This window comes from Athene noctua, chromosome 7 (assembly GCF_965140245.1).
Source record: "Athene noctua chromosome 7, bAthNoc1.hap1.1, whole genome shotgun sequence".
Lineage (NCBI taxonomy): Eukaryota > Metazoa > Chordata > Aves > Strigiformes > Strigidae > Athene > Athene noctua.
Window position 1 is genome coordinate 15659885 of NC_134043.1, and position 26865 is coordinate 15686749.

Sequence of the window (26865 nt, forward strand, 5' to 3'; positions counted from 1 at the left end):
GTTTTTTCCTTCCCAGGATAAATTTCCACTGTATGTTTTTGTGTTTACATGATTTCACGAAGTTACCAGTACCTGAGTATTATTATATTTTCCTTGTCCCTAAAGACAATAATTGATGGGAGAGAAAAATATTAAGAAAGAAACTGTTAGTATTCGCCTTTTTTCCTTCCCCCCTGCAAGTAATCAAATGTGATATGAATATGATGAAGTATATTGTCTAAAAAACATTTTCCTGAGTCTTTGATTCTCAGTGTTGTTGGTTTTCTCCATGGAAACAGTATGATTCCTAATCTAGAAAAACAACAGATAGCCAGCATCAAAGAAAAGACAGAATCTCACACTATCCTAGAATGATTGAAAATTTATCTCTATTTATTATCTGATCTCAAAAGAAATTAAACAATTTGAGTCCTTTTTTTTATTTGTTTCGATCCATACCTATTGCCATCACAGTGAGCTCTATTCTCAGTTTCTTTTGGAAAGCAAGACTCTGAAATTGCATGGGAGAGATTAAAGACAAGGGAAAAGGCACAGTTCAAAACAAAAGTACAAATGAAAACAGCTTGAGTAATTCTTCTGTTAGGTCTCTGATATTCAGAATACAGTAGCAGGACCTAGATCAACTCTACTGCCATGTCTTATAAGGTTTTGAAATCAGATTATATTTGAAGTAAATAGGAAAAGAAACCAAAACCTGTAATAGAGGTGAGCTGAATTAACACTCTGCAAAGAAGAAATAGATGTCATTTGTGAGAAGCTACTGATTTTTTTTCTTTTTAATAAATTAGAAAACTACTGTAATCTCCCCCTGACTCTAAGTCAGAAGCAGCCTTTCTGTTGAAGGCATGTAAATTCTCCTTATGTTTTTTGCCTTGCAATCTGAGCTTCATCTCCAACAACTTTTCTCAAGCAAAAATAAAGTTTTTGTCATTCAGTGATAAAGGCAAAAAACCTGGTTCAGTCTGAGGCAAAGAAACTTTTCATTCTGTTTATGCTGTGCATTCCAGAGTTCAGTGGGGTAAAGTTGAAATAATTAGGGAAAACTGGACTCATTGAAACACTGAAGGGTGGGTATTGGGGGTGACTTTGGTTCTTTTGCTTTACCACCTTGCAAGTTTTAGTTTTGGGATGGGGGTACCACAGGACATAACTGCTGCATAAAGATCCTCTAGGCTATGCTATTGCTAGTGCATTTGTCTTCTGAGAACACCTTCTGTCTTACAGACTTTCAACACCCATTGAGCAACCTGCACAATTTATGTGTCTGAAGTGGAAAATGGTGCCAAGGTTCAGGTAGAGTTATTTTTAACAGAATAGGAGCAGGAGAGTGATTCGTGTTGGGAAGTGTGGGAGACAGCTTTGTTGAGGAGACTGGTTTTCAAGCAACTGTCTGTGAGGAGACTGAGAATCGTTCCCAGTCTAACTCTGGTTCACGGCCATTAAGTGATTTCATATGGCAGCTAGGACTATTTATCTTCTAAAAATAATTTCAATCAATTGTTGTAGTTGGCCCTAAAATATTATGTTATTTAGCAAGTGAGGGACCAGTAAGTTTGATTGGGAATGGTGAATGTAAAAGAAGTTTTTCCTGGTTGCCTGTAAATGGGAGGCTGGCTGTGGCACCATGAGTAGAAAGGGTTGGGGTGGCAGGAGATCTCCTCTGGTTAGAAACATCTCTGGTCCCTTGGATAATTCCCTGCTGTAAGCACACTTCACAGAAAATAGGAATGCTGATTGGCTTTCAGTTCAAATCCAGCACTCAAAAGTCTTTAAGAGAAGAGGTAGACTTGGCTCCCCAAACCAATTTTGTTTGCTTTTTTTAGCATATGGCACTCTAAATTTTTAAGTGTGCAAAACTAAGTTGAAAGGAGATGCAGCCACAACATTCAGCCAAGGACTCTGGCAGATTTTTATCTGCTTTCCATGAGAACTGAAAGATCTGTCTCATTAGCTGGATTCATGGGCATGTTTATACTCATGAAGAGCATTTTGCCAAACTGAAGGGTCAAGAGTTGTTCTGGAGACCCACGAGGGGAAAACAAGCAACTGAAACTGGATTACATTGAGCAGAAAAGGCTGAGGATGCAGTTAATAACTGATCTCTGCTCTGCATTTATACAGACTGACTTTGAACTTACTGGTATCTGACATAAAATCCCAGACCACTGGCTGCAGATAATCAGCTAGGAAATAAAAATACATTCCCATTTGTTTGGAGGAGGTGTTTATCTCCTAGAGGACTTAAGTTCCTAGCTCACATTTTGCAGCTGAAAACTCATTTTTATTGTTGGCTTTGTGTGAGTCCTGAAAGGTGTGGGGAGGAAGGACAGAGGGTCACAAGCTCCTGTGTTTAAATGTATGCTGCAGATATATATGCTCTTCAATAATTCTGAAATTAGGATCTTTTCAGAACCCATTATACCAAAACCTTTAACCCTGAGGATTGATAGTAATCCTTTTTCCATTATTTTTAAACTGTGTATTATCTGTGTGGTGGATGTAGAGAGATGTGTAGTGAGAGCTGTAGTCCAGCAGAACTGCTGGCTCAAGTGCTGCCTAGGAGCAGTGTAACTGTTTCCACACAACATAGAGCCCAAGATAATAATACTTGGAAGAGCCAGCCTGGGTCCATGCAAACCTTGTTCTCTATATTCCTTGTAATACCCCTATCAGCATGCTATTTTTTCCCATAACGTATCAGTTATGCTGTCTGGATAATGAAAAGCTGACTTAGTCCTTCTTGCCTGATGAAATTGGGTGTTTATGCCTTAGTTTTTGTGAGCAAGACTGGCTTTCAGGAATCCCAGGTCAAGACCAGGGGAGAAGTCTGGAGTAAGGAAAATGTATGCTTGGTGGAAGAGGATCAGATCAGGGAATGCTTAACCAAACTGGGCATACATAAATCCATGGGCCCTGGTAGGAGGCACCCATGAGTGCGGAGAGAGCTGGCAGATGTCATTGTAAGGCCACTCAAGGGGCAATGGGTACGAACAGAAAACACATGAAATCTCATCTGAACATCAGGAAACTCTTTCACTGTGAGGGTGACTGAGCACTGATGCATCTTGCCTAGAGAACTGTGAAGTCTCCATCCTTGGAGGTATTCAAAAGCCACCTGGACATGGCCCTGGGCAACTGGCTCTGAGTATCCCTGCTTGAGTGGGTTGGGGTGTTGGACAACATGACCTCCAGAGGTCCATTCCAACCTCAGCCATTCTATGAATCAGTGAAAGATTGCAGAAGTATGCATTTGAAGGTAAAGTAGTCAAAGTATATGTGTATAAGCCTGTATTTTGCTACAGAAGTCATCACAGTGTTACCTTTAAATGGTTCTTGTACTGGGTTTGTTACTAAGTAAATGTTTCATCCTTCCTCTGATTTTCTCCATTAGATGACTTAAGAACACAGGTCAGTTCTTTGTGTGCCAGTGGTTGTGGCTTGTTATGAAACTCAAATATTTCCCCTGAGAGTTTGCTATAATCAGCAAAAGGTCACTGATTAAAGGATCCAGCTTATCCAGTCACAGGGCTGGCATAACCTCTGAAATAGGCAGTACTTAGATGGACTTACTAGTCAGAGGAGCAGAACATTTCCCAGAGATTAGTGACCAGCCAGGCAGTGTCTACTGAGCTCAACACAAACAAGGATCATTAACCTCAGAAAGCCATTAATCCACAAAGTACTGTGCTGTCTTTATTATGAGTTAAGAATGAAAAGGAGGTTTGAGAAGAGGCATATGATTATTTTTCTCTAGTTTTATTTAAAATATTACTGCTCGCTCTCTGGCTCCACAGATATCATGTAGTGATCAAATCGATCGTTTCTTTTTTTTCCTTTCAGACCATCTTTTCCATGTTCTCATTGCTGGACATTATGGCGATTTGTTAGGTCAGCATGAAACAAGTCCTTGCGTGAGCAGTTATCTGTACTGCGAAAACTGAAACAGGAATGGTTGAAAGATATTAGGGAAAGAATGGAAACTGAGCCAGGATCTCTGTAAGGGGAGGTTGGTATGAATTCCTCAGGGTATCACAACAGAGGATCTCAGTCTTTTTTGCCTGCAAGCTGTTCGCAGAGTTAGTGATGTAAAATTTGCAAAGCCAGGTTTAAATTCTGGAAAAAAAAAATTCATAGTATGATACTTTTTATTTCATTCACTGAGTAAAGAATAAAAGTTCTTTCTGCCAGCCTGGCTGCAATGCTAGTCTTAAATAAAAAATATAGTGTGAGATGAAAGCCTGGGAAGATTCTTCTACGTATAAAGGTGAGTAAACTGTAGAGCCTACTGAATGTCTGACCGTGAGAAGACTAATGGCATCCAGTGTGTGTTTAAAGACAGAGAGATCTGAGCATCAGATCCAATAGTATCATACAGCTAGTTTCTGTTAATGAAGCGTCTTATAGTGACTTTCAGTATTGCAAAGAATGTGTAGAAAAGGTGTAGGTTAAAATTTACCAGAATAAATCTCGCCATCAGAAAGCAGGTAACTTCAGGAAGACTTAACTGTCTGATGCCCTCAGCTCTTCCCTTCCTCTTTACATTCAGTCACCATCAGGAAAAAAAGATAATTAATGTAGCATTGCTTTGTAAAAGAAACAGCAACCAGTTCCTTCACCAAAAAGAAATATCTAGGAATGGAGAGATAATTATAATGACTAATAGTATTTTTTTAAATTGCTGCTCACCCAGAGGTTTCATGTCATTTTCCAAAGGATGTTAACATTAATCTGCTTCACCAGCAGATAAACTGTGACACAAAGGAAGACAATTTGTCAGCAGTCATCAAGCTGTTAGATCAAATTGTGGCAGTGCTCTGTCCATTGCCTCCAGGGTACATAAATACCCCTCTGTGTATGCTTACCCATAAACTGAACTGGAGAGACAGTGTTTAGCATTATCCCACATCCATGGGTTAGCCCTGTTCCAATTTTAGGCCCAGCCACATCAGCAAGGACATAGACTGTTTTGTTTAGATGAGTGTTCCCCTTAAAATCACTGGAACAAGCTCTGTGTTTAAGCCACTCAGTACATGCATGATGAGCTCTATGACTGTGGTCCTCTGGGTCATCTTTTAGACTTGCAATATTTTCTAGCTTTGGAGCAAGAAGCATCTGCCAGTTCCTTTTTAATTGCTGGTCAGCCTGTGTTAAGGCAGCTGGCGGGAATGAGGTCTATGAAGGTTAAACACATTTGTCAGTCACGTAAGGGAACTAGCTACATTTGTTGATGTTTAAGTGACATTCTCAATCTGGCTCCAGCTGCCTTAGCAGGATTGCAAAGTGAACTGAGATTGTGGACCTGCAGACAGGGTCCTTTAGGGACTTCTGGTGGTGTGTTTTTTTCCTAAGTTGAAGAAGTGCAACATGGAAATGGTGGATTTTTTAAAATATAGGGTGGCCTGAATATGATCCTTAAGTCCGGAATGTGTCAAGCATTGAGTGGGAGGCATTCAAATAAGCACCTATTTTTTTCACTACCATGAGAGATTACAAGAAATCATGGGAGTGGATTCTTTTTTTAAAACCTATGAAACAGTTTCATCTAAGCAAATGCAATTGCTGAGTAATCATATCAGCAAACATGTTCAACATGCCTCTTTTTTTCTCCATGCAAAACAAATAGGAAGAGTCACCTCCTAAAATTGTGCAAGTACTTTCTTAGTTAGACACCACTGGACACTGAAGAGATGGGCCCTGTTCTTTCGAATCACCAGTGGCACTTCCACTGAAGAGTAAATTTACTGAGTAAATATCCCTGTGGAGAAGCTGCTAATTAAGGAGCAGGTTTCTTAGCCAGCTGCTCCTAACGCAGAAAACTGGTTCATTTTTAAATACCTAGGCTATGAAGAGGGACACTGTCATGCTGAAGCTGTGCAAGTTGCGAGAGAGGTATTTTGCAGTAGAGATGACTGAAAACTTTCATGCACTGTTCTGTGATCAGGAATGAACAAACATTTCCACTTTATGAGTTTTGAATGGCTTTCTGTGCTAAATACATTAATTTTTTTAATCATTAGCCTCACTAATGTATTCCACCCTTTGTTTAATTGGTGCCTTCCTTAATTATATTCTCTTTTAGCTATAGCTCAGGTGAGTGCTGGGAGTGGATGCAGTGGTATAGTTAACATATTACAGTCTGACAAGGGTGACTGCCAGTTTGAGACAGCTGTAAGAGGTTCTGTTGGTCCTAAACTCCTTTGGTTTTGGATGTCTCTGAGGCAATAAGACATGCAGGGGAGTCCAAGGCCCTTTTCCTAATGCTGTTTTTCATTATTGCATACATACATGTTTCTCCCAAATTAGAGTTGTGAGCTGCCCTCATTTAAATGACTTTCCTGATGCTGTGTGATGTTGATATTTTACATGTGCCACCCACATGTGCTCCCTGAACTAATCTCAGCTTCTCCAAGTGGTGTAAGATGTCTTGCCAGCTGCTTCAGCCAGTTTAAGTCATTAAAAAGTGCTACTGAAGTTGGCAGAGATGTTTGGTTCAATCTGGACTCATTTAAAACCAGTTTCTGTAAATGAAGGTCCTGCAGAGAAGTCTCAGACTCAAAGGGCAATGTCATTCCCTTCTTTGCTGTTTGGTTCTTCAAGACTAAATGACACAAGACCTGTGATCCTGGTGACGTGTGACAAGAACCTTGCTTATGATTAATGGATTTATAGACCAAAATCCCGGTATCCATTTTATTGTTTTCTGCAGAACTGCTTCAACCTTTTTGCCAAATAACTAGCACTGAGTGAGATCTTTCAAGCCAGGAAAACTTTTCATGAGCTAGAACGCTCTCTGTAACATTTTTCCATGTTGCCTTTCCAAGCTGATTATTTAAAAATTAATATTTGATTTTAAACACAAGCTTTAGCAGGCCAAAATTAATGTAAAGTTAGTGGGCATAGGCCACAAAGCCACCAGATGTTTCTTACATTCCATTCAGGCACTGCTGTAGACACAGGCAAAAGAAAGACAACTGTCCTGTTGACACATTCAATCAGTAAAGGTTTTGGACACAGAATATGTAACATCGTGACCAAGGTATTTCTTCACACTGTGCAGTTTGGGAATATTTTTTTTTCTTCTTTGGGTTGAATACTTTGAAATCTTTAACCAGTTTAATGTCCTTGTTACTACTAGACTTAAGAGCTCCTGTTACATCTTCCTAGTCTTCAGCAAAAAGATAGAAACAGCTTGAAGGCACCATGCTATTCCTGTAGCTGCCTGGAGGTTGGTTACGCTGACGCTGATCATTAGCATACTGCTAGCAAGTACTAACCCTGGCCTCTATCACCACTGAAGTGTCCTGGGAGTGTTTTGTTTCAGAAAAGTCATCCCCAACCTAGTCACCAGCATGGGATAGCATAAATGAAGGATGCCCTTTGGTCTCTTTCTCAGAACTTCCCGCTGCACATGGGGACCCTCAGGACCCCTGTTAAACGGGCTCTGTAGCTGTTTGATATCAGCGGAGAGATGTTATTTAGCCCTACAGCGTTGGATTATGCTATTGAAGATTACAGATTGAAGGCCACAGTGATGTGTAGCAAGCCAGTTTTGGTACTGGTAGTGGTCTCATCACAGTCACATGGCAGCCCACATGGACTCATTTCCTCCAGAAGTGGCAAAAAGAGGCCATGCTGCACTCTGTAACACTGTGGTTAAACTATGCCTGCTCTGTTTTTCTGCTACTCTGGAGCTAGCACAGCATATCTCCATGTTGATCTGCGGTCTGCAGAATTTGAAGCTGAAATGGATGACTATAATCAAGCGTGAATCTCCTCTTACTTAACACTGCTGGGGTAATATGCCCAGTAAAATTTTCTAGCCCAAGGCCAAAAACATGACACCTCTCTCTTTCCTTCCCTCCCTCATTTGTGGACTTAATAGAAATTGCCTCCAGCAATTGCACATACATCAGAGAAGGAAGAAAACACAACAGGCAGTGCATTGCTTGAGCATTATGGCACTCCAGGTGTGCATGCTCAGGCACGGGGGGCTGAAGAGGATGACAGGCATGACTGCAACAAGACTGCCAGAAATTACACTGCTCATGATTAGTGTGAATCCCTATTGTGAGGCAAAAATGATGCAAAATAGAGAGAGAATAGAGAATAGGGAGAATAGAGCTGGTTTATGCACAGATTTTTATTTGCAGTTAGTGACACTGGGCTGTTGTGATGGAGAAAGTCAGTGGACCACATAATCAAAATTCAGAGAAAAAAATTCTTAATAATCCTAATTAATACCTTTATTTTGCCTGTCAAGTAGCAAAATGGCAATGTAATCTTCCAGACAAATTATTCTGTACTATGATAACAAAAGAAGTTTTGGTACTGAATACAAGCCAAAATCAGCTCTTGGCTACACTGGTGTAAATTCCAGAACACCTTTGGAGAAATGAGCCCATGCACTTCTGGTTTATATTAATGCAAATTTGACCCCAGGCAAAATGCCAATTTGAATTCAATGATTTTGGAGAGCAGCCATCCAAAAAAAGTTGCCATTGGAATTCAAAGCAATTTGATAAAGGAAGGTACTATTCACTGATCTCTAAATGATTTAAGGTAAAATTATACAACTATGGAAAGTAAGATTTGTTCTCAACGGATGTCAAGAACCTCCTCCATTGTGTCCCAACAAATGGAACAGACACTTTCTGGTTTAAAATCAGTGCTTCTTTGATGGTCAGTGGCTAAATCCCTGTTTGCAGCAGCGGAGCCTTGATAGATTGCGTATCTTGCTGACTCTCTTTGAACACAAATGTACTGGTTGCTATGTTGATCACCTGGATATAGTAGTACCATTTATATTTTATATACTGCTGTGTTCATAGCATTCAAAAAGAGCAAAGAAGTTTTTTCACAGTTGCAAACTAAGCAATTAGTACAAGGTCACAGACCAAATCTGGGCCCCATTCCAGTTTTCGCATTGCGCCCCTTTCAAAGGCTTCAGGTAAGAGGCAGCCTATAAAGTACTTCTGCTGGGACATGATTTCTAGTTTGGACGAATCTGTTACGCTATTACATCTTTGTTTCATCTTATTCTGTGTGGTCATCTCAGCTGTGGTATGCAGGGCCAGGCAGCCTTTCCAATTTTTATCAACTCTCCCACTGCTCTAACAAGCAAGTCTGAAGAAGGTACCTTAAATTCCTTTCCCTTGGGCTTCTTTTCTCATGTCTCTCTAGAGTAAAGTGATTGTAAGGTGTTTACACTGTTATTCCCTATTGATGCATCTTTAATTCAGTACCAGAAAATGGGATTGTGATTTAAATTTGGACCTTTAAGCGTGACAGTAATGGTGATAGAGAGTAACTCACTCATAGTCCTGGCTATGCAATGAGGGTATAGGAGTTTTGCAATATGATTTGGGGCAGCTGAATCAGGACCTATAATATCACACTGAATAATTTAGCAGTTGTTACTGAACTTGATCTCTTCACAAATTCCCCTCTAACATCCATGACTCTGTGTGAGAAAGTAAATGCCTTTTATCTCCTTTTTTAATTTTCACTTTAAAAACTCACTGGATCCAGCACCCCTGTCAATCAGCTAAAAAAGCCCTCTTCGTAGTAGTTCATTCTCATTTTTCCTCTTGTTTTTGGAAGCTTTATTTTTTCTATCCTCCAAAGCTCAGGGAGCAGCAGTACTCACCTGGGACACTGAATATTACAAAAAGTGCAGCTCTTAGAAGCCTGAGGAGTCAAACACCCTGGTGTGGGAAAAGGAGGAGGGATGATCTTAACTGTATTCTGGGTCTGATCTGGAAGGACTACCAAGTTCACTGTGAGTTGTGTAGAAGTGGCAAAATTCCCCCTCTGCAGGAAATTTATACATTGGTTTGAGCTCTTGATAAAATGGTTTTACAGTAGCTTGTAGGACAACAGAGCTGACCTTATTGAGGGAGGACTTGGAAGGCTGAGGGGAGCAGGTACATCCATACGATGTAGTGAAGGAGAACTGCCCCATGTCCTCTCTCACTAACTCTAGACCTAGCAGCTTGCAGCATTAATACGGCTGAATATAGGAGCCAAGCAGGGCTGCTCATTCATCTCATTAAACAGCCGGACTGCTTCTGGGATCAGAGGTCCCTCTGAACAACGTTGTGGTGCGCCACGCACAGCTCGCGCAGGTGTGCTGTGGGCTTCTCTCACGTATCGCTGCATCATGATGCATACACAGGTGTTGCCTCTGCAAACACTGAAACCAATCCTAGAGCTAGAACAGTGTGAACATATCCTTCAGTGACAGTCATTCAGTTGGTCCCTATCAGTCAGCGTAGGTAACATTTGCCTATAGCCTTCTGCAGAATCTAGTGATACTTGGAATAGTTTGAACTTGTGCTAACAGAAGTGCTGAAATGGAAGGAGATGAGAGTTTTTTGATTATGATTTTGAGAACAGCAAATAAATGAACAACCCTTTGCTCAGGGTTGTGGTGCTGTCAGCATTCATTTTCTCCTTGGAGATAGTAAAAAAGTAGCCTCATAAAAGCTTTTTAATTCTGTGGTACCACTGTTGTTCCATTTATTTAGGTTGATGATGCATAAAAAGAGCTCCAAAAGTTCAGAGAATTTTTTTCTCCCTGCTACTCAATTCTCAGAAAAGTAAACTCGAAAGGATTTTATCAGAATAGGTTCTTTTCCTTTTAAATTATATATATCTGTGTGTATATACATTTTCCCTGGAGTCATTTGTGGATGAATTAAAATTCATATTGGGTACCTTGTTTTCTTGTGCATTTTGATTTGTTATGGTACTATTATTTATCAGAAGTCACAATGCTTTTTTTCGATACAAAGACTGAAGGAGATGTTTGGCATTCATTTTTATATGAATTATATTTATTTCTTCAAATACATTAGAACACCAAAGTAAAAATATTTTTTCTGTATAAACATTCACAATATATCTTTTCTTGTATTGCATATAAATTATAATGAGTCTGGGCATTTAAATGTTTGAAATTAAGTTATAATTCTCACAGTTGTCACTGTCTTCTGCATTGTCTGTTACATCCTGATGAAAAGGAATAGTAAAATCCACCAATATCAGTTTAATAGAATAGTACAAGACCTGCATGCCCTCTGGTGGAAGCAATCTTTAACAGACTAATGTAGATCAGCTTTTGTGGCAGTGCTAAATGTCTGACCTGCAGACAGACACACTCTCTGATATGCTGAGTTGCTCCATTAAGCTGTGTTTCTCCAGTGCAGAGTTTGTTAGCTAGTGGGAAGGAAAATTCTTCAGTGCGGGGTTTTTTTCACACTTTTCATTACAATTTGAACTCTTTCATTTCTCTTCAACCTCTTTCTTGACTTTTTAACCTTGTTACTCCACTGTAATAAAAAGAAAATGAGCTATATGTTTTGTAAAGGTATTGAACAGTATCTCATTATTTGCACAGGTTTTATACATAGAATTTTGCTCTGCTTTTAAGGAAGTTTACAGGTCCGATACAAGCTGAGTAAGGATGGGCTCCTCATTTTCACCATTGACTCTGGAAATTTTGCTAACCGGGAGCTGCACCATGTGAAGATTAACAGAGAAGGCAGAGAGCTCATCATTCAGGTATGTCGTGGCTTATGTTGAGTGTTGAATAATACTTCATGCCACAAGCAGACCCACTGATTTCAGTGTCTGATCACCAGCAGGTGATAAAGGTTTCTCATTGATCTGCTACAACCAAAGCTGGTCCAGCAGCAGACCAGCCCTGGAGGTTAGAACAGAACTCCATCCAGACCCTGCTTCAAAGTGTGCCCAACTATGGTGTTTTCTGTTGAGTGATCCTTCCCTTGTCTCTGTGAATTAGGAAACAGCTTTGGCCAGAAGTTTATCTGGACCATTGGAGTGGTTCTGGAACATCAGGATGTCTGTGTGACCTGTAGTCCCAGAGAAAGTATTCAGTATGGATCATTAAAAAACTGTCAAAAGGAGAAAAACAGCTGAGAAACAGGCACCTGGGAATGTAATTTCATTTAGGGTATGTGCCCCAAGGCAGAATGTGACCCCAGCTGCCTTATCCTCTAACAGTAAAGGAAAAACTGAGGGAAGGCAGGGTGCAGCCATGATCTGCATGACAGTGCCCTGTCCCTTTGCTAGAAGCAAACCGTGTTGAATGTGACGATCTCATGAGAGCCGAGAACCCTCCTCTGCCTTGTTTCCCTGCATCACCTGTTTTTCCAAGGCAGGGAGAAGAGGACCATCTTACTGCTCCTGTTTTCCTTCTGAGGCTGATTATAGCAGTTCATATTACAAAGCAAATTGGCTAGATCTGGGCAGCAGTCATTTAACAGGGAAGGATGTCAGTCTGCAGAGAAGCTGTGTGTTAAGGAATAGGAGACAGAAACACAGGGAGTGCCACAGTTTTTCTTCTGCCTACAATTTCCATGTCTGGGTGGTAAAATAACAACACAGCATGCAACTAGGGTGGGTAGGCCTGACTATCTAGGAAGAAGGCTTATGCTAAAAGCTGGGCTTTTCATCAAGTACCCGTCTTCTGTTGTCTGCTGCAGTGTGTTTTTCTTCTATGCAGAAGTAATTCTTCACAATACTTTCTAGAGAGGCCTCCTTTGAGTGTATTCTGAAGTGACTAGACATGGATTTTGGGAAGCAGGGGGATTTCAGTCTCAAACATTTTAAGCTTTTCTGCAGGGGAAGTTTCTTTAAAGCCCTTTATTATGACTATTCTGGTGTACCTTTCAGCTTCTCATGCTAAAATCAAAGCACATTCACTTTGCTATCTTTAGAAACTGAATCACGCTTGGGGGCAGAATTAACTGATTTGCAGCTGAGAGCATTCCCAGAAGTTTGCAGTACAGAGAGATCTCAGGGTGTCTCCATGCTGTTATAATGAACTAATTTTATTGACCTCTTCCAGGTTGATCAAGTTCTCAAACTCAAACATAACTTTTCTGAGATTGATTTTAAGGCCATCAAATCACTTACCCTGGGCAAGGTCACAGGTAGGTTCTACTAAAAATATTCCTGATTCATCAGTTGTTACGGTGCTGGAGTTGACCTGTGCTGAATGTTGGGTTTTTAAGAGGATTGGGGTTTTGTTTGTCTGGTTTAGCTGTAAGAGTTGGCCTGAGCATTTCAGTACTCCTATTTGTATATATCATCAATGCAAAAATTTGGCAACTTTCCTTGTTTGCACTGATAGCAATATTAACTTCTCCCATTGCTCCCTCCAGTAAAGTGATTCATACTGCCTGTGTGGTTGCACAGGGTGGCATCTTAGCCTAATGATACCATTTTGCTGACTACAGCTTGCTCCTCTCAAGCCATCTCTGTTTCCTAATGATAAGAACAGCAGCATCCTAAGCCTTCATCCTCTCTACCATTTTATCACTGCCAGGAATATTTATATATAGCACTGAGGCCACAATTTTGGACCTTCTTGATCTTTACCCCTCCACACTACAAAGCCATTACAAGACCAGGAAAACTGCCTGAAATTTGGAAAGTAGAACTTTATTTTGTTGTGAAGTATGTTATATTACTTTATATAAAAGTATTATTCATTTCCAGTAGGATTCTAAATGCTTCCTTGGTTATAGACATTTTATTCCTTTGTTAGAATTGGACCTCCATATCAAGCCTGACATCTGTTTCACTATTTCAGTTTTCTATGTTTTATTAATAACACCTAAGGCCTGCAGGACTGGTAGCTAGACAGAACCTGTAGACTTCCTCTAGTGTCTGCTTGTGCAATAAAATTGTATATAATGACATTAGTGCATTCTGCATTATGTTTTACTAAGAAGATTAAGAGCAGGAACTGATTTTCCCCTTAAGTATAGTTAATGTTTCTTCAAAATGCAGCAATCTTCTAAACCTTTGTGGACAGGTTTGGGGACCTGACACTTTCCAGCCCAAGTCAGAACTAAGCTAAAAATCTCATTTTGTCAACTGTCAGCTGTAGTGCTGAAAACCTACAAGAATATTGCTCATCATGACATCTACATAAAGTTCCATCTATAGATACCAAACCAATAACCTAAGTCTTTTTTAACCAGCAAGATGGAACACAAAGACCTTCAAAGATGTAGCCAGCAAGCTGACAAGGTACAGCTCAGCATCATGGAGAGAAACTAGATTTAGACACAAGAATATGATTAACTTTACAAGTATAAGGTTGTTGCAAAGCCAAAAGGTCCAGAGGTCTGGATCAATTCCACTGAACACCACAGACTTGTCTCCAGACAGCCTTTAATGGATATATCCTTCTGTTAATTCTCTCTTGCCCCAAAGTTAATTGGGATTTTGTTTTAGTCGTAGTAATAATAATAGCAATAGTTAATAATCTGTAATGACACTAGAGCCATGAACTTGACCATCTAGATGATGGAAGATCTTATTGCTGTACCAGGAATCACACAATACATCCCAGCAAGTCACTTCAATTCCAGTCTAATCCTAATTCTAGTTTCTTCTTCATATGTTAAGGGAATTTCCACAAACTTTTTCTTCTGTCAAGATTTCATTTTCCAGGTCTTATCCCACAGCTGTAGCTCTGTTGAGTAGAGTCCTTGTCCCCTCACAGAACCACAAGTCCCCCTGAATCTTCTCCTCTCTAGGATGAACAGTCCCAGATCTATCAAGCCTCTCCTCATATGAAAAATGTTCCAGTCCTTTAATAATTTTTGCAGCCCTTCACTGGTAAGTTCATGTCTTTCTTCCCAGTGGAGCTCAGAACTGGACCCAGCAATCCAGTAGTGTTACACATGCAGGGTATAGGGGAAGGATCACCTTCTGTCTGCTGGTAATGCTCTTCCCAGGGCTACCCTGGATGTCATTGATCGCCTTTGTTACAAGGGCACATTTCTGCCTCATGGTCAGCTTCTTGTCCACCAGGACTCCCATGTCTTTCTCTGCAAAGCCGGTCAGTGCCAACCAGTGTTGGTGGATGGAATTATTCCTCACCCAGGTACAGATCCTTGCATTTCCTTTGTTGAACTTCATGAGGCTCCTGTTTTCCCATTTCTCCAGCTTGCCAATGTCCCTCTGAATGGTGGCACAGCCATTGTCTACCAACTGCTCTTCGCAGTTTTGTATCATCTCCAGACTTACTCAGGTTGTACACTGTCCCATCCCATGCTGGAAAAAAAAAAAAAAAGGAAAAAAAATCCTCACTGCTATGAAGTCAAGAGTGTTGCCTTGTTGTATCAAGAGGAGAGCTGGACCTTGTCGTTTTAGGAATGTAGAACTTACATAAATATGTACATTCATCATTTGTACTATTATATGGATAAAATATTGACTATAGCTCCTTTTAATAATGGATCACCAGAAGGTGAATACGAGTGACCTAAACCAATATCCTCCAAGTTCTTCCTTGTCATTGTTCATCCCTTCAGCAAAGGGGGATGAACTTCCAAAGGGATGTGATACTTCAAAGTAGACCTAGACTTCCTGTGGTTTGTTTTGAATGTCACTGGGGTTTAGGTGCCTGAAGGCATTCATTAGGAACATTTAAGTGTCCACTAAAATAGAACCTTATAAAAAACCCCTCTGTTCTATGTGTCCTACATATCTGTGCTATACTCTCCTGAAAATTTGTCTCTCTCCTTCTTTCCTGTCACAACACTGCTCATTTGCCTGCTCTAACAGCCTGATCCTGGCTGCTTAACCAGATGATTACACCACCTTCTTTCTCGACTCCACCATTCATTTCCCACTGGACAAGAAATCTCAAAGAGAGCTTTCAGCAGGACATCATAAAAGCTTGAAACCTCTTCCTCAACAGACTTTTTTTTATGATAACCATTTTAGCACAGCTGGAACTTTTGAAAAGTACACTTCCATACAATGACCAGTTTTTAAATAATAGTGCTTCCCCCATCTTACCCCACACCCTCCACCCCGCTTCAGCCCCATTACAATTCCTTTAGTCAAAAGCTACTTAAACTGGGGTTTTTTTTCTGCTTTTCAAATCTGCTATATCTTCCAATGGCTGCCCTACACGCAGCTCTGAATACCAGGAAAAAAACCTCCATTTAAGGCAGAGGAGGCTCACCTGGAATTCAAAACATAGGGACACTGACTCTGCCACAGACTGCTTGAATGACCTTGGGCAAGCCATTTATGTGAAGATGTAAAGGTAAGCAGGTATTTTATTCCCACTGGAACCAGTCTGAGCTTTACTATCTCTGTTCTCTATCAGTAAAGCATGGATAATAGAACATCCCTACATCAGAGGGGTGCTGGGAGGATAAAAGCATTAAAGGCTGTGAGCTGTTCAGATCCACAGTAATGGGGCCATATAGCTGCCTTAGAAAGATCAATCTAAATATAAGTGTAGCTTTGAAGACAAGAGACTAAAAAGAAGCAACATTCAAGTAGCCAACGGACGTTTCTTGAATTCATCCTCACAGTATCCAACAGCAATAGAAAAATATTATTATCCTGTAGTTTTTTGTCATTTTTACTTCACAAATATAGAGGCAAGACACAAAAGGACCTATCCAAAGATCATCAGTGTCAATGGGAGTTTTTCCGTGGACTGAGTGAGTACTGGATTCAGGCCCCAAGTGGGTCATACAGTTTATGGCAAAGCCTCAGTGAAATCTTAACCAGAGTCCCAGTTCATTTACTTTAAGTACTCCTTACAGAGATCATACTGCTGTATTTAACCACATGAGCTCTATTGGCAATCTGACCTAACTGTGAAGCTGGCTCCACTCTGAACAAGGGATTGAACTACCTGACCTTCAGAGGTGTCTTTCAACTTAAATTATTCTGTAATTTTCTGATCTCAGAGACACATTTGCATATGTTTAGGTCTTGTCTAGAAAAAGCTGCTGTCCCTATGGAAAATATAATTTATTTGTTTTGGGGTTGACCTTAATGAATCTTTGAAAGCTTCTTAACTGTGCCCCAACATGTTTAAGTCTTTTGCTATTACAGTCCCTGGAAAAATAATCACTGATGCAGAGAAGTGAATCTCATTGTCTGCGTATTTGCTTCTGAACAATTTAATATACTAGCTGTGTAGTGATACCAGAGTAAAAGGGTAGCATTGAAAGGGATTCAAGCATATTCTGAAGAAAAAGTTTACAAAGATTTCTTTAGCATCTATTAATGTTGACCTAATTTACTTGTGTCTTCCACGTGATGAATTAGCGGACCTTCCCACACTGGCAATGTAAAGAACTGTGAGGTCTAGCACATGATCATAATATCTTTTATCTCTAAAAGCCTGAGCTAAAACATAGTCAAGTTGTAATAGTCTTTCCACTGAATCATTTAGCTTTGATATAAAGTACGTAGAAAAAAATTTATCTGGAAAGTAATTTTCTTAAAATCATTATATAAGTGCAGTACAATTCTTATGATTTCTACAATAGCTTTTCTTACTAAAAGTTCACAAGAAGAAAGTGGAATCTATACACTGAAGAGATCAAAGTCCAATTCATCCAAGAGTGATATCATTGGGGGAGATGATAACAGCATAATTAAATCAGAAGGGGTAAGTTGGTATTAACTCTGATATACAAAAGATTCCTTAAAGAAGCATCTCCTAAAAGAGAGTTTCTATGGAAAAGACTTAAGTCCATTCTTTCAGAGGAAAGTAATTCCCTTTTTTAAGCTCACAAGATCACAATTTGCTTGAGAAATTTAAAATCACAGTCTTGGAATATTGTGCTCTAGCATTTTAAACAATACAGCAATGGCTGCAAGAGATATTGGCTGAACTCTTCTGGTCACAGCGAAGCTCCTTCCTTTACTTCAGACTCTTCTTGCCCTAAATACCTATTTCTTAGAAGGACCATACACCAGAAGAAAATCTCTTGGGTTCATTAAAGGGCACCTTTAAAAGTAATTGTTTTTCCTCCTAGTAGCCTAGTAAAGCATTGAGGAAAATGGAAATGACTACTTGGGATAAAAGAGGAGAGGCATTTGTGACCAAGATGGCAGCTGTTCAAATAAGCAAAGCTTGACTACCCCAGGCACTTCAAGCAATTCAAAGTCTAAACCAATAATGCCATCATGTCTCTATCAAAAAGAGACCAAATCTATTCAGTCTTTCTCCCCAGCAATATCATTTACCATATGATCATAACACCATACTTAAATCCTCGTATTCTTGATGATAATGCTGCCTAAATAAGTGTCCAACTTCTATCAGGAAATTTTTTTTAATCCGAATTCGTGCTACTTGAGTTGATTTTAGCTGTCTGCTCCTGAGAAAAGCATGTGTTCTTTTGCACATCATCTCTCCATCTTCTTGCATAGTTTCTCCTTTTTATAGGTTATATTTTGAGCCCATGCAAAATCACAGAGGGCTGTCTGTGTTGTGAAAGATTAGGATTCAAATGTCAAAAACTGTGACAGGTAACAAATTTCACATTGCAACTCCAAGCAGTGCTTAATTTTTGATGACATACTGTCTTTAAGAAAACATACTTAAATGCATGTCTGGAATTATCTTCTCTAAGCCTAATAAAACAAAAATTCTCAAGTGTTCCACTTGGCAAGAAATGTTCAACTGCTGGCAAGCAAATCCTGGTGCATTCTGCTCATTCCTGGGAAAATTTGTGAAAAAAAGTACATTTCCTTTGCTTTTGATCTCCCTTGCTTTTTCAGAAGTGTTTTGGAGGTGCATTGAATGCCTGGAGCCTGTCTCCTGTTCAAACACATCCTTTTTTTAAGCAAGAGCCAAACCGGTTGAGCTCAATGGTTCTAACCAGGAAAATTTTCTGTGTTGTTCACTCTGCTGCCTCTGTGGCAGGCTCACACCAGGAAATGAAATTATTCCCAAGATGCCTTTTTGTGGGTTCCAGTCTAATCCAAGATATGCTTTCTACCCTTTCTAAATTAGTGATTAGTATCAGCAATGTTTACTGAGGTTTTGAAGGACATAGCAGCATCTTTTTCGAGGTAACTACACAGTACCTGCTAGTCCACTCTGAGACAGGTGCAGTGTGCAGACTACAAGAGTCTTTTACTTCAGAGTCACGGGCTTAAATCTGCTGAACATATCGAAGAAGTAATCTTGCCAATGCTGTTCAGCACCTTGAAAAAATTAGGTGATGGGTACACTTTAAGTCCCACAAATATAATTTCTATTTCTCAGACACAAAAAAAAGGACAACCAGTGCTTCAGCAATACAGAGTAAATTACCTTTTGCACTTTTACCAGCAATTCGCTTAGATTAATTAATTAGGGCATAGACATTTAAAACAGGTTATGTCTGTTCCTGCTAACATTAAAAATAAATTTTGATTAGGAAAATCCATGATGGGCCTTCCTTGGGTGTAAGTGATCACACAAGTAAACTTTGGCCTCAGATTTAAGTTTCTGAGTGACATGAAATTAATGTTTATAAAAAAAGAGCAAAAATATATTGGATAATATTTATGGTCCATTTTCCACAGTGATATCCTTAGAAAGAAGGTCTTTTGAGCCACTCTCTCTGCACGCAAATAACACTTTTGATTTCTCTTTCATTCCAGTTACCTGTCATATTAATTATTGTTTACTATGACAATTTGCTGATACACTGCCGAGCAGCTTAATGTTTGGTGCTAGAAAATTCTGGCAGAATTCTATTTTTGATTAAAATTAATTCCCTATTACTGAGATATTAAGACTTAAAATTGCTTTATTTATGATCTTAAAACAAGTGTGTTATATATGGCAGAGGTGCACAAAGAACTATCAGTGGAACAGGATGTCTGTTTTGGTGAATAGGAATGAATCGGCAGATAAATGTTGTTGATACAATCAATAAGGCTTAAAAAATACAACTACCTGTTAGACTAAATGCTAATTATCATGGAAAACCATTGCAAAAACATGGGAAACAGGAAAGCAAAACTGACACAAAACTTACTGACCTGTGACATTGCAGACAGCTTCCAGGGAGCCACTAGAGGACCCAGCAAGAAGCCAGACCAACTTACGCACAACTCAGCAGACAAAGCTTAAAAATTACTTTCAAAAAATATGGGTAAACTCAAGTTGTGGAGAAAGAATAGTTAAATTACTCAAAAGCCGAAAAAGATTGCCTTCTCACCCCCTATGTAGAAATCATCTAAGTAACTCAGTCTCCAGTACTGGGAACAGAAACACAATGATAAAATGTCAGAAGATCAAACCAAACCATCAGCAGCAATTTGGTGTGATTTTCCCAGGCCAGTCAAATTCATGGAAAGAGTCACAGTGTAACCAGGTCAGAGGAAGGCCACTGATGTTTCATATGACCTTGCTTCATCATAGATCTTGGAAATTCACCGAGTTGCTTCTCTTACTGAGCATTGTGTCATGTAGTGAAAATATGCTTTGGAAAAACATTTCATCGTGATAAAGACTTAAGTGGCAGAGTGGCCTTTAATAAGCCTTTCACAGAGGTAACCACGTCATAATCACAGATTCACATTATCCACTCAAGAATTCAGAGGGCAGCAGAAGTCGTTCATATCCAAGTTGTGCAGGTCTCTTATTGAGAACAGTGAAAGCCCTATTTTCTGAAAGACGTAAGACATGCACCTAGGGCCATATAATAAAGCAAACTATCTGTGCACGTGGGATTTCTACCAGAGGAATCTTGGGTTATTTATGGTTTGTTCTTTGATTTCTCTTTTTCAAATTTCAAAGCCTTTCAACAACAAACCTCCTAGTTCTCATTCATGCAAAGCTTCCTTTGACAAAAGACTTCTGGAATTGGCCCTTAATTTGACTTTTTAAAAAAAGCCTTCAATAGTACTGTATCTTAGACTTTTCAAACTACTGTACCATGAGAAAGGAATTCATTATTTCTTAGGCTTTACCTTTTGCACATTGGGGCAGAACAGAGCAATTTAGTTTTCCTGATGTCTAAAAGATGCCAACAAATCTACCTTTTGTGTCAGGGCTAAGAAAACAGGAAAGGCTGAGAGTAGGAATGTTTACAAAGGGTTTTATAAATTCAACAAAGATGTCAAATACTGTAAATCAGTTTTTTAATTTTATATAAGCCTTCTTGCAGAAACTTGGAAGCAATTCTTTGTCTGTTTTATAATACCCCTGCCAAAATCTCATTAAAAACCTGAATGCAGCCAATTTCTCCACACTTTGCGAAGAGCAAATGTGAACCTCTGTAAGGCTCCAGTTCTTCCAGTGGCAAAGCCTCACCGTTTCCCTTCCAATCTTTCTTTTTTGCAGATATTCACAGCCCAGAGGCTGTTCCTGTGACAGCTCTGCAGACTAAGCATCTCTCTTGTAAGACCCGTTGGAGAGCAAGCTCACACCATACCTTGCTTTACTGAGAAGCAGCCAAACTCTTCCATGTTATATTTCCATAAAGGCATTCAAACATAATTATAAATCTTTCTCAGCTAATTCCTTCTAACTGCATGATACAATGGTCATAGATCTTGAGCACCAAAATAATGTGTGATTTGGTGTAGCTTTGAGGTTTCTGTTTGAGGTTTTTTTACATGTAAAAGAAGTTTATGTAATTCAGGTAGCAATGTCAGTTATAAAAGAACATCTACTTCTTTCCTAAATCCTTTTGTCTGAGAACTTGTAAAATCATTGTATTTGAATGATAGTGGAAAAATTGGACCTTATTTTAAAGTTTACCATGTTACTCTTTCATGCTTTGAAAACAAACTTGAAAAGCTGGGAATCCTTATTTTCCAATGTCACTGGACATATATTTCCAAAACTTTCAATGATAGAGCTTTTTTTCATTAGCAGATAATTTTTAAGACTGTGAATAAATTTTGATACTAAGTATGTGTGCATTGTGGGTTTTTTCTTGTTTGATTGACCTAGATATAAGGCGTATCATGTTACAGACCTCTGAGCAGTATGAATTTCAATTTCTGGATAGTAAATAAATGAGAACTTGGAGGAGAGAGAAGATGGCTTCACTATCCTTCACTGACTTTCTTAAACAATCTTTGATGCTAAATCATTTGGAACAAAATTAGAAACACCTTTGAATTGGTTTTCTCTTTGTGAAATTTAAATTAACACAGACTATCAGATAAATTAATTGTGCTATGTCATCTTCAGGCTGGAAAAGATGATGGAGATACTGGCTTTGGTTTTGATTTAGATAAAAAGAGGTATAGTTTTGCTTTTTATTTTATTAGTGGAATGGGGCTAGCAGAGTGAGAGCCTGGCCTATAACTGGGAGGATTCTTAGGAACGCTGATTATGAAAATGCAGTAACGTGATTAGGTGCATAAAAAAAGTAAGTTAAAAAATAAACTCTTGGACAAGGGTGGAAGCCTTCGATATTAGGCCACATGAAACATTGTATAATAGACATAGAGCGCAGGCTCCTTCATTAAAAGAGTAGAGGAGGTAGTATGCCTTGAAGATATGGTCTGTATCTGTGAAAATGATGTTAACAGATGCAAAAAAAGTTAAAGAGCATAATCTCCAGGATCCTGTGTTATTCAGAGTTGCTATTTTTACTGTTTATTATTGTTATTGTCATGGTTAGAACCTGTGATGTGTTAGTTATTGTCCAGACAGTAGAGAAAATGGATGAGGAAAGAAGCACAATGCAGGCTTTTATGTCTGAGCCAACTTGATTCAATGTAAGTAGCATTGTAGAGAAAGGACTGGGGAGGGCAACGTCATGGGTCAAGCCAAGGAGAACTTGTAGGCTGCTCAAGGAGAACTTGAACTACTGAGATTGGATGAAGAGAAATAAAAGGGGTGGGTAAGGCAAAAAAAAAAGATTAATTTTTTTAATGCCTTCCTAAAACAGATAATTCCCAGAGTATTTTTTCTGTTGTACTGCAGATAGTTTGTTACTGGACCCTGAAGTCTCAAAGGCAAATGCCTATGGTTTCACTGGCTGCCTGTCCTCTGTACAGTACAACCACATTGCTCCCCTGAAAGCTGCCTTACGCCATCCAAGCGTTGCTCCCGTGACTGTCAAAGGCTCCTTGACTGAAGCCAGCTGTGCAGCCATAATGGAAGCTGATGTGAACACAGTAACCACAATATATTCCTCATCAGGTATGTCTTGCCAAGAGGGAAATGGAGAATTTAAACGATGCTGTAGAGTGAGGTTTCCTTCTTTTTTGCTGTAATGCAATTACGATAGTATAAATATTGGGACTGGCAAGTTGCCTTTTCTCTCAGAATTGTGAGTGTTGAGAATGAGCATTAGGATTAGCCGAGGCCCCTTTAAAAGTCATCATACTAAACCAGAGTTTTCAGTCTAAGTTCCTTGATTGCCTAAAACATGCCTAGAACAAACAAAAAGCCCCAGAGCCATAGTGGAAACAGCATTGGAAGTATGGTTATTCACCTGATTTGCCATTCCTGTCCACTCTAAGTAGTTCCAGTGCTGCAGATCTCAAAGGAGAACATAAATGTTACACAGATTCCAGTGGCGATGAAGCAATAGGAGTCATACAACAAACAAGTCCAATTTGTTCCCACCCTAGCAGAAACGAACAAAAGCTCCTTGTACAAACCCCTCGACACATGCACGTGACTTCCATTGAATGCTTGTACTTTATTCTCTCAGGCTACAGAGAATTAGCACTACTTGAGCAGTACCAGTAAGATGATCCCAATAGTTCGTTTATCTTTTGCAATCCTGAAACTGTCCTTTGGGAATCTTAAGTATTTTGCATATGTGAATTTGTATGCAAAAAGGGAAACTCAGAGCAGCTGGAAGTGTTGTCACCAGGAACAGGGGCAATCAAGTTGCTGCTTTAGTCACCAGTGGATGTGGCAGAATTCTTAATGATCAGAAAAGAGTACAAATTAAGGGCTATTTTTTGCCCCTTGACCTATGAAGCCACTTTCTCTTTTCTGATAACTAATAGATCTCCATTTTAGATCATATTATGATTCCTTTGACATTTGTACTTGTATCAAATCACCATTTCCTGCAGCTTCTGCCTAAGATATTCAGCAGAAAACAAATTATGCTATTAGCATTCTGCATAGGGAAAAAGGCTGCTGATTACTCTGCGGAGAGCAGCTGCCAGTGTGTGTGTGTGCTTCTTCCCAGCCCGCAACTTTCTTCTCACCACCCAGAGTTGTCTAAGGTATCTCTCTGATGCACAGAAGAAATGTGTTTTATAAATACCAAATGGGCAATGATTCTGAAAATATGTACTCCTTGCTCTGTGATCTGTCACCTTGATGATCTAATTTTTTTAAAGAGTTTAGAAAGCAGTAAAATCTGAGGATTGGAACTGCAGGACAGTACACATAGCAGTGTGGCATGTTCGGACTTAAATACTTAAAACTTACAATCAGTTGCACTCTATTGTCAAGTTTAAACATGGTTACATCAGAAATGCGAAATTATTGCAAAAGTTCACCCCTGTCTTTGCTTTAAAATATGATTTCTTCTTAATATGATGAATTAACTTACACTACTGTCTTGCTATTCATACTGGATTTGATTAAAGCCTGAATAAGATCTTTAGAACGAGTTAGTTCCGAAGACTTAATGTCTTTATATGTTATAGTAAGAGCACTGGGCGGTAGATTCTTGTTAAAAAAAAAATCCAATTTGTAGCAAATTATACTTTGTATAGCTGTACTTGAGAATTACATTTATACATGGAAAGGACACATTTTAAGAAATAAAAAGAAGACAGAGTTAAGGATTAACTTTCAAATTTACTGCTTATATCTCAATTCATCAGTTCCAGATTTCTCATTATTGAGTTCTGAGACGAAAAATAGAACTTCAAAGCTGACTGTACATGTCTGTGTCAATTTTCTAATGTACAGATACAACAGAAAAGCCCTCTAGGAAATCACTCTTTAAATGTGTGAAAAAAGCTTTCTATATTTATAACTTGAAAACAATTGAAGCTCTTTCCTTCAGAGAGGAATACTTGTCTTCAATGAAGTTTCCTGACAGACAGATATGGAATAAAATTCATTCACTCACAGCTCAGTTATCCATACACATTCTTTCTGATTAGGAAACAAAATGAAAGGTGACTTACAGTGGTTTGATATTTAACAAAAATCTGCAAATCACCTTCTTCCTTGCTGAGGCACATGTAGAGGTTTTGGTATTCTGAACTCTACACTGGTGGTATAGAGATAATGGACTTTTATTATGCTTTTTTTTTTTTAATATTAAAAAATTGTATATGCCAGAGCAGATTCAGCTCTGTGATGGTGGAGTCTTGAACTGTCTGTCTACTCCAGCTGAAGGGCAGGTGTTCATGCATTTAAAGTAAAAAATGCCAAAGACTCTCATAAATCAGAAACTACACAGAAAAAATTTACTTCTGAAAGGCACCTTAAACAGTGCAAGTCCCTGTCTCACAGTGCTGGTTGTGCTGGACCTGGTATTTCTAAACAAAGAGGAATGGGCCAGGGATGTGGTAGGACATCTTAACTGTAACAACTATGAGATAGTGGAGTTCAGGATCCTGAGAGGAAGGAAAAGAAGCAGAAAGCATGTCTGCAACCCCGGACTTCAGGAGAACAACCTTTGACCTGGTCATGGACCTGCTTGGAAGGATCCCACGGGATACAGCCCTCATGAGAAGAAGAGCTGGTTCAAGGATCACCTCTCCAAGATCACGAATGTATCCATGCCAATGGTCAGGAAATCTAGCAAAGGTGGCAGGAGGCCACCCAAATAGATACAGTCCTGAGAAACTTGCTGTAAGAGACCCTGATTTGAGTGGGGATTTGGACTAGATCATTTCCAGAGGGGTCTTCCAACGTCAGCAATGCTTCCAACCTCAGTGATTCTCACTGTAATGTCATCAGTTTTATCTAAAAAGAGGAGGATGTCCTGTTAAGGTCTCATATGAGACACAGTATTACTTTTTCTTGGCTTCAGAGTTTATTGTGTTCCCACTGGAGATGGTTCTGCTGTCACATGCCATCTGCTCTGCTGTAAAAAACCCTCCTTTCCTTGTATCCTGATTTTATTTCTCAGGCAAAACATAATTCTTAAGGCCTATGTCTGTTGGCCTCCATTCTGAAACTGATCTCCAACATTTGTTCTGGTTTCCTCTCAGTGCTCAAATTCTGGTAACAGTCACTGAAAAATAGTGCAGCTTTTAATAGCATTTAGTGTCAGATCCAACATAATCTTTTAGGCATGAATGATGTCTTATATAATTTTTAAGATAGAAATTCAATTTCATGCTTTTTTCATACATAGTTAATAGTCTTTCATGACTCTATTTGACTAATAGCATGCAACAGATACCTGCTGGAGATTTTTCTCTGATACAGGAGGACTCATGTTCAACAGATGTGAATTTTTATTGTAACTGATTTCACTAGCACCATCTGAGGGCTGGGGTAGAATATATCTCACTAAACGTCCAGTATCTGAAAGTTAAATCATCTTGAGTCTCAAATAATGATTACTCCCCTCCTCTGGTTTGTGGAAGGAAATAGGCAAATCACACTGTCCATATTTGACAGCCATCTTAGTGTATAAAGTATCTATAGGTTCTTTTTCTCTGTTTGACAATATAAAAAGAGCCTAAATTTACTAGTTTTGATTTATATAACTAACTCTGAGATATTGAAAAATAAAGGAGATGAACCTACCCATGATGTACAAAATTATGAGCAACCTTGATCTAACTTTGAAATTGGCCCTACTTTGAGCTTAGGCTCAAAAGCTTGAGGTTAGACTAAATAACCTCCAGATTTTCCTTTCAACCTAACCTTTTCCATGATGCTATCTGTATTATTGTGTAAAACAACAATTTTTATCCCCATTTCAGTCCCACTACTACTGTAGTAAACAAGGTGAAGAATTGCCATGACTATTTGTTCCTCAGCAACATCACTGTAGGCACCCAATATCCAAGCAAGGGGCCTCTTTTAAATAGGTCTCAACCAGAGTGTCCAAATCTGTCACTGGCAATCACCATTCATGTTAATAATGGGTGTACTGGAGTTGTTCA

The 26865-nt window shown here is 39.2% G+C and overlaps 1 protein-coding gene across 6 annotated transcripts in view; it reads left to right on the top strand.

The window, feature by feature from the left end:
• Positions 1-26865, top strand: part of CNTNAP5 (contactin associated protein family member 5) — a 299895-nt gene that overhangs the window by 262204 nt on the left and 10826 nt on the right. For all 6 annotated transcript variants that reach the window (XR_012633925.1, XR_012633926.1, XR_012633927.1 and 3 more), the window contains 3 exons: positions 11432-11562; positions 12872-12956; positions 22742-22960. Coding sequence is in view for 2 of the 6 variants with exons in the window: in XM_074910307.1 (XP_074766408.1) it covers positions 11432-11562; positions 12872-12956; positions 22742-22960 (435 nt within the window). In the remaining 4 variants the exon portion in view is untranslated. The remainder of the gene's footprint in view (positions 1-11431; positions 11563-12871; positions 12957-22741; positions 22961-26865) is intronic.